This window comes from Hyperoodon ampullatus, assembly GCF_949752795.1.
Source record: "Hyperoodon ampullatus genome assembly, chromosome: 3".
NCBI lineage: Eukaryota > Metazoa > Chordata > Mammalia > Artiodactyla > Ziphiidae > Hyperoodon > Hyperoodon ampullatus.
Window position 1 is genome coordinate 169,910,365 of NC_136916.1, and position 7,890 is coordinate 169,918,254.

Genomic DNA, 7,890 nt, shown 5'->3' on the forward strand with positions numbered 1-7,890 from the left:
GTCTCTGGGCCAGGAGGCACCAGGGGCCAGGAAGTGCATACTAAGAATGACAGTCTCCAAACAAGTGCTGAGACCCTCAATCTTCTTCACTGATAGGCACCAGAACGCTGCAGCCAGGTTATAACATCCAAAACAGAAGGAGGAAGATTCTTCTTGGGAATCTTACCAGCCCAAGAAAAGAAATGCTCATATTCTGATACCTGGGAAGGGGATGCCCAATGAAAGCTTCATCCAGACCACATACCCTCCCGAAGTTGACAAGAGCCACTCCTGTGGCAGAGCCTGTCATGGGACACCTGTGAAGACCTCAGACATAAATGGGAAGCAGACTAACCCCCCGCGTCTCTGGCCCTCTGCCGCCTTTCACCCTCAGCCCTGGGGCACTCACCCTCTGACAGATGTGCAGCTTCACCACTGGCTTACCCACCCCCTGAAAGACTCGAGGGACCAAGGGGGCTGCATGGCTGGTCTGAGACTGTGGAAAACAGAGGTGGGGGGTGTGCAGCGGGCCCAGGAGGGATGCAGACCAAGGTGTCAGGACGTCCATAGCACCTGGGCTGGGGGAGGGAGGAAAGGGCTTCTGTTTCCTAGAAACCCCACCGTCTGTCCCCCTGAGTCCCCACAGCAACTTCCGGGACACCTCTGGGGCACCCTAAATACCCACAGAGCAATTCTGAAAGCCCTGGGACAAGAGGATCAAAGTAAATAACATTAAGAATATATTTACTCTGATTAAGACACTGCCCGTGACTCACCACATAAAATCCACACACTATTTCAAGAAAGGCAACACTGCTGCCCCTGTTTTCATAGACATTGTTGAAAGAACCCATAAGAGATGATCCAAAGTCCCTAACTCCTGCTGCTGTTGAAGATGGGCATCTTTCCATAACTCGCATTTACTTTGCGGGTTATTTCCAGGAGATTTGGAGTCTTTACCTGGCTTGCTGCCCACCAGCTCTGTCCCAGCTGCCTTCTCAAGCAGTCGGCCTGTGTTCAGGGAGATAAAATAATGTTCATAATGAATCAATTTCAAATTGATGGGATTTGGGGTGGGGGATAGAGTAGTTCAACCATTACAACTCTTGTCCAGCCAGCCATGGCCAGACTCTCTGGAATGTTGTTGCAGCAGAAATAGAAAAGAGGCTTTTCTGACAAGGAAAATAAGGAAACAGTGAACAGGCTTGGGAAGCAGCATAAACAGGCCTGAAAGAGTTAAGCAATCTTGGTTATTCTTTAGCTGTTACTACTAACACACACTTGTAGCTACACGTGTCCTTCACAAAGCCGACTACTCTCTGACTCCATACGAATTACCCTTTGCACCTGGCATTATCTTCTCCCCCTACACTCCCTCATAGCACTCTTCATTTCAGAAAGAAGGTCATGGGGCTTCCCTGGTGGCTCAATGGTTAAGAAGCCGCCTGCCAACGCAGGGGACACGGGTTAGAGCCCTAGTCCGGGAAGATCCCACATGCTGCAGAGCAACTAAGCCCGTGCACCATGGCTACTGAGCCTGCGAGCTAGAGTCCGTGAGCCACGACTACTGAGCCCACGTGCCACAACGACTGAAGCCCGCGTGCCACAACTACTGAAGCCCACACGTCTAGAGCCTGTGCTCCGCAACAAGAGAAGCCACCGCAATGAGAAGCCCGCGCACCGCAACGAAGAGTAGCCCCACTCGCCACAACTAGAGAAAGCCCGCGCGCAGCAACGAAGACCCAACGCAGTCAAAAATAAATAAATAAATAAATAAATAAATTTATTTATTATTTAAAGAAAAAAGAAAGAAAGAAGGTTGGGCCCGGTAACTTCAGGGACACCAGACCCAGTTTCTGAGCTGACACCAGCTTTGGCCATGAATTTGCAGAAGAAAAGGAATGCAAGACCTTCATTACTTTGAGCCTTATCACCTACCCCAGACCACGAGCCCCGGGCTATATAACCTTTCCCTATTCCCCAGGAACGGGGCACAGTTCTTGAGGTGCTAGCCTGTTATGTTACCCCCTTTGCCAGGCAACGATTAAAGCCATTTTTCTCATTCCTCCAAAACTCTTGTCTTCGTATTTCTTTTCAGCATCGGTGCACAGAGAGTCAATGTTTTTTGACATCAGTTTCTTTGGTAACAGGGATTTTCCAGCAGAAAAGGAAACTAAGAAGGAACGTTTTTCAAACTGAAATTGTGCCAGGCTTTTCCTGACAAATTGCAGAGACTTAGGGATTGTCCACTGGTTTGAGTGATCTCCCTCAAGGCCCTTGGCTTGTGGCTTTGTTCAGGGTAGGCCAGCTGGGGACCAGCCCCAAAGCTGAGCTGTGTTCTCTGCTGGGATTCCAACAGATCTGGGCCGGTCTGGGGTCCTGACTTGGTGGGTCACTATGAGACAGACTGTGGAACCTCCTGTGTGTGCCTCATCCTGATGGAAGGAGATGGGCGAAGCCTGAAAATAGGTGGATTTCAGGAATAATCTGAGAGCACTGTGGCTGTCTGGGGTCAGACCCCTGGGCTCCTGAGTGGGGCCTGAGCAGAAGGTAGGAAGCTGTCTTAGGCTGAGACCCCAAGACAAGGGTTTGAGTGCAAGTAGTTAATTTGAGAGGTGACCCCAGAGAACACCAACAGGGAAATGGGGGGTGACAGGGAAAGACTGGCAGCTGAGAAATGGCCCATTAGTGAGTTTGCACTGGGGGCAACTGAGGCTGACTCCTGCTGCAGACCTCTGGGGGGGTTTATCCCCCAACTAAAATCCATCGCTGGCTGAGGGCTATTCTGGGGGCGGGGGCCAACACCTGACACCTCCAGCCAGCCTTGTAGGCCTCAGGGGTGGGGCCTGGCAGTGGGAACAGCAGGCGGACGCTGGGAGACACATGGCCGGGGGACAAGGGCAAGGCTCCGACATTGTCTGTTGCCCAAGTTCAGTAGAGACAGAGGTGAACAGTATTTATGCCAGGACCTGCACATGGGAGGTCGATCTTATCAGTAGTTCATCTGGGTTTGGATTTTGTTGTTGCTATGGCTGCTGGCTGTCTGTGATCCACCAGCTTCAAATCAGGGTTCCCTGGGCTTGCGGTGGAGGCTGATTTTTCTCAGTGTCTGCTCAACCCTTGGCTACAGGCTTCCGTTTGGTCTGTGCATCTTGGAGAGGGTCTCTGCACACCTGCTCCACCCGCAGTGTAAACATCTGTTGCTTGTTACTAGCTATCCTGGCGGAAAGGGCAAAAGGGTCCTCTGTGGTCCACCCGGCCTAGTCTGCGCAGGCGCTGTGGGCCTGGACCTGGGGGCGGGATTTTCTCAGAAGCGTTCCCCTCCCCCTGCTTCCCTAGTGGTGGGCTGATCCTTACTGTCTGAGCCCCGGAAAGTTTAACACCCCAAATTCAGAGGTAGAGGATTTTTTTTCTCTTTTTCTTTCCCATCTACGCTGATCTTCACCTGTGCTCTGCAGGCTTCCCCCAGCAACATGAGGCTTTTGTTCCCTAGGGGGTAGGGCTGCAGCTCCCCTCCGCCAGCCTTGCCTCAGTGAGGGAAGTTTCTCCTGACTCCAGTCTTCCTTGGGAGCACCCAGTGGGTCCCTGGAGAAAAACGTTAAGGTTGGCCTGAAGCATCCATCCTTGTGACTGTAGCTCCCAGAGTTCCCTGCACTCATGGTAGCCCATCCTTGCCCTTGAGCGATCAGTTAGGGTTTTTAGCTGAACTTGCACTGCCTGCTCTGGCCGCACCTCCCTCCTGTGCTGTGCCCCAGGTGGCTCAGTGCTCTCCTTGGAGGCCCCTGACTTCCCTGAGAATTCAGGCCATCTGGTGGCCCTGCCTCTTCAGCTCTCTTAGGGGTTCAAGGAAAGTTATGCTTTTGTAGGTTTTCTGGCTTTTTCTTATTGTCGGGTGGGAGTAACGCTCTCTCCAGCTTCCTGTATCCTAAGCAGCTCTTCCTTCTTGATAGGTCGGCAAGTGGCCTACAGAATGCAGCGCCTGCACGCTGGACGCCTCCTCAAGACTACCTATTGGGGGTGTAAGCAGAAGTGTTAGAACTGATATCTCATCCTTTAGAAAGACTCCAGAAAATGAGGCCACTCTGGAAGGAAGTGAGACCTCACTCTGAAGGTGAATGGAGTCTTAGGGGACACCAAGAATGCCTGTCGGCAGCGAAGGAACTGGTGAATGCCAGTTGCCTTTCGACTTCCCAGACACAGCGTAGTGACCATTCCTGATTCCATCTCCTCCTCTCGAGGTGCCCAGAGCCCCACTGTAACACTGGCGTACTGTCCTGTCCTTGCCCTGGTGGTCTGCATGTCAGCCTCCCCACAGCACTTTGAACAGGGTCCTGCTCACCTCTGGATGTCTGGTGCCCATTAATGAGGAAGGGCCGAGGGCTCTGGGGTCAGTGGCTCGATATGCATCCAGGCTACCCCTCACCTCTGCCTCCCTAGGAAGCTTTGTCAACCCCATCACTGAGTGAGGGGTAAACTGAGACCCACCGATGGTGCACAAATGGCCCGGGGTTATACAGCCCATCCCCTGTAGGATGGGGACCAACCTGAGCCTCTTGCCAAGTGATTCTGTGCTTGATCAGCCTGCCCCCAACCTCTGCCCCTCTACCACAAGGCAGGTTGGGAGAATGGGGGGCACTCGAAACTTCCAATTCACAACTCACAACCCCCCAGGGCTGCAAGGAACAAAGACAGGACGGTGCATCTGCAGATGATCTTTATTTCTCATGCTTCTCTGAACTGAGTGGGAGTTTTGGAGGTCCGACTTGGGGTACATTTTCTCCTGGCTGGTCCCCTTCAGCTCTGGGTCCAGCTGGAGGAGAGGAAGAAGGTGCCTTTTTTGCACCTCCAAGCAAAGCCCCAAAAGCTGATCCAACGGAGCCCAGGAGGATGTTGGATGATATGGAGAGTCCAGCTGCCCCTGTGGGAGACAGAGGGTGAGCACAGGAAGGGTGCAGTGGCCAGTGGCTGGGGCCCCTCAGGAGGCCTGAGGCCCAGAGATCCCACCTGGATGCCTCCCCTGGGTCCTGAATCCCCCAGGGCTCTGCTTTGGACAGAGGGAGGGGGTGAATTCATGGGAAGTGAGACACAGAGGGAGAGTCAACCACGGACCCCAAGAGCTACAGGTCCCACTGAGACCTAGAGAGGGGAGGGGACCTGCTTAGGCCACCCAGGTGTCAGATTTGGGTAGGGCTAGACCCAGAGCCCAGCTATCACATAACCTGGGCTCCTTTCCTTCTTCTCTTTTCCAGAACATCCTCACCGCTCCACTTCCCTCCTGCCCCCAAACCTCACGCAGGACTCAGGGAGGACAGTGAGGGAGACACAAAGGACCAGGGACATTGAGGACCAGGAAACCGGAGAGAGCAGACAGGCCCTCCGTCAGGGTTAGCCGCTGGGCTGAATCCTGTGCTGGTGTGTCACACCCTTCCCCCTTCCTCCCGCCCGGACACTTACCCACGGACTGGAGAGTGGCCACCAGGCTGCCAGCGGCAACTCCGCCCCCATTGGCCATGGCGGCCGCTGACATCATCTTGGCCGCTAAGGAGGAGGCTGCGATTCCTGCCCCGGTGAAGCCCACGGCGCCCAGCACCACGGGCACAGCCCCCACGGCCAGGGCTGTAGGGGGAGAGGAGCTGGGTCGGGGCGTGGGCTCAGGGGAGTGGACTCCCTTAGGAATTCCTTGACAGTTTCTGGGGACTGTCTGCTCGGAGCAGACGGGAGACAGCCGCTCCCAAGGTAAAGAAGAAGATGGGGGTGTGGAGCCAGCTTCGGACAGTAGGTTAGAGTAGGCCCCTGGTTGGGTCTCTAACCTGCTGGGTGACTACGGGGAAGTCACTACCCCACCTTGGGCTTCATGTCTGTGTCTGTGTAAATGTAGAGGTGAAATAAACCAATAAACCACTGCTGTTTTTAGCAGCAAACCCCGTTTCAAATGAAATCTCTACATGCTCATTACATATAAGGACTAGAGTTGCAGCTACGTCGGGGATCGCGGTGACCTTTTCCGAGCGAGTACGGCTCTCGGCCCCCTAAGATTCACCCGCGCGGCTCCGGGAGCGGAGGGGGGCTGGCGGGCCAGCTCCCACACGCCCGGCAGCGCCACCTCCCTAAGGCCTCCCTCCCATCCTGAGACCCAGGCCAGCTGAAGGCCTGGCGATGTGGGGATCCAGGAAAGTCACCTCCTCCTATCGCAGCAGCAGCTGCCCGTTCTTGAGAGAGAGAGAGAGAGAGAGAGAGAGAGAGAGAGAGAGAGAGAGAGAGTGAGTTGAGTGAGGGAAAGAAGCGAGTCCTCTGGCCCTCCGTGGGTTGGGGTCTGGGAGGCCCGCCCCCTGCCCAGGCCACCAGCCCGATGGGGAAGAGAAACTTACTTATCATGGTGACGCCCTCCTCGCTGCAGCGGAGCTCAGGAAATGACTAAGCTGCACGAAATGCTGTTATTTCCTGGAGAACCACTAGGGACGCGGCCGGCCCCTCGCAGCATCTCGACCCCAGCAAAACGCAGGAACGCACATTCTGCGCGCCTGCTCGCCCGCCCCCCATCCCGCTTCCCGCCCGTACTCGCCGGTCTTACCCGCCTCCCACCTTCATCCCCCTAGTCCTTCTCCTCCCGGCGCCGCCTCTGCTGGCTCCCCTCGGGTGGTTCTCTCTTGTTTGGTGGCTCCACCGAAAGGAAAAGAGCCCTAAAGCACCTGAAAGCCGTTGCAAGTGGACCGGGGTTCCAAGTTGTAACATTTTGCTCCCTGATGACAGAAGAGTTGTTCGCCACAAAACAAAACAAAACAAAAAACAGAACGTAAGGAGAAAATTTAATTTCACTTCCAGAGGGAGACACGGCTAGATTTTGGTGCATTTCCAGGCTCTTTCGCCAAGACCGCCCCATCTCTGTCACTCTCTGAATGTGTAACCTCACCTCCAAGTTCCAATCACACTTGCACACTACTTTGTAAATTACTCATTTTATTTAATCGGCCGTTTTTGTTTCCCCAGGCTGTTTAATATCCTTCAACAGGATTTTTTTTAAAGTTAAATTTATTGAGGTATAATTTACACAGAGTAAAACTCAACTTTTTTTTTTTTTGGCCGCCCTGCTTTCCCTGGACCAGGGATGGAGCCCATACCCCCTGCAATGGAAGGGTGGAGTCTTAACCATTGGACCGCCAAGGAAGTCCCAAAGCTCAACTTTTGAGTGTACTTTTCTATGAGTTTGGACAAACTTTCACAGTCGTGAAACACCGGCTCAGATACAGAAAGTTTTCATCACCCATCTCCCCCATCCCCCAGTTCTCTCATGCTCCTTCCTCATCAACCCCTCCCTGAGCTCCGGCTGTAGCGGCCTATGATCAGTTTTCCGTCCCTAAACATTTGCCTTTTTGTATAATTTCAACACGTTTTTTGCTTGTCATCAAGCATTCTGTCCTGGAGATAAACTATAGTTCAATGTATCAGTCCGCGCCCCACCCCCATCCCCTTTTTGTTTTGGCTTCTCGGCGCAGCATGTGGGATCTTAGTTCCCCTACCAGGGATCCAACTGGTGCCCCCTGCATTGGAAGTGCCAGGTCTTAACCACTGGACCACCAGGGAAGTCCCCCCTTTTTAAGGGTTTAAATTCTTATTTTTGCTCTATAAGTTATCCTGGCTTGAAGTGCTTACATCATGGTTCACAAGTATTTTCTGATAATATAGTCCTAGAAGAAGAATTGCTGGGTCAGAAACTGTACATTTCTTATGGCACTTAATACTTTATTGTTAGGTTGTCCTCCAAAAATATTACATCAGTTTACACTCTCCCCAAAAGTATGAGAGAGGATCTATTTTTCTCTACTCCTAACCAACAATTAGCTTTGTCATTAAAATAAAAAAGACCTTTGCTGATGAAAGGTGAAAGATGATGACATTTTAATTTACATTTCT

The 7,890-nt window shown here is 52.9% G+C and overlaps 1 protein-coding gene across 1 annotated transcript; it reads right to left on the reverse strand.

Annotated features, from left to right (window-relative positions):
- Nucleotides 1-4,694: 4,694 nt before the first annotated feature.
- LOC307050517 (interferon alpha-inducible protein 27-like protein 2) lies at nucleotides 4,695-6,378 on the reverse strand (the record flags this gene model as incomplete). The annotated part of the gene is made up of 4 exons (XM_079700604.1): nucleotides 6,348-6,378; nucleotides 6,159-6,188; nucleotides 5,434-5,595; nucleotides 4,695-4,897 (listed from the first exon to the last, which is right to left on the reverse strand). Exons 1-4 carry the CDS (start codon nucleotides 6,352-6,354, stop codon nucleotides 4,695-4,697), a joined length of 402 nt encoding a protein of 133 aa, XP_079556730.1. The 5' UTR covers nucleotides 6,355-6,378.
- Nucleotides 6,379-7,890: the final 1,512 nt, after the last annotated feature.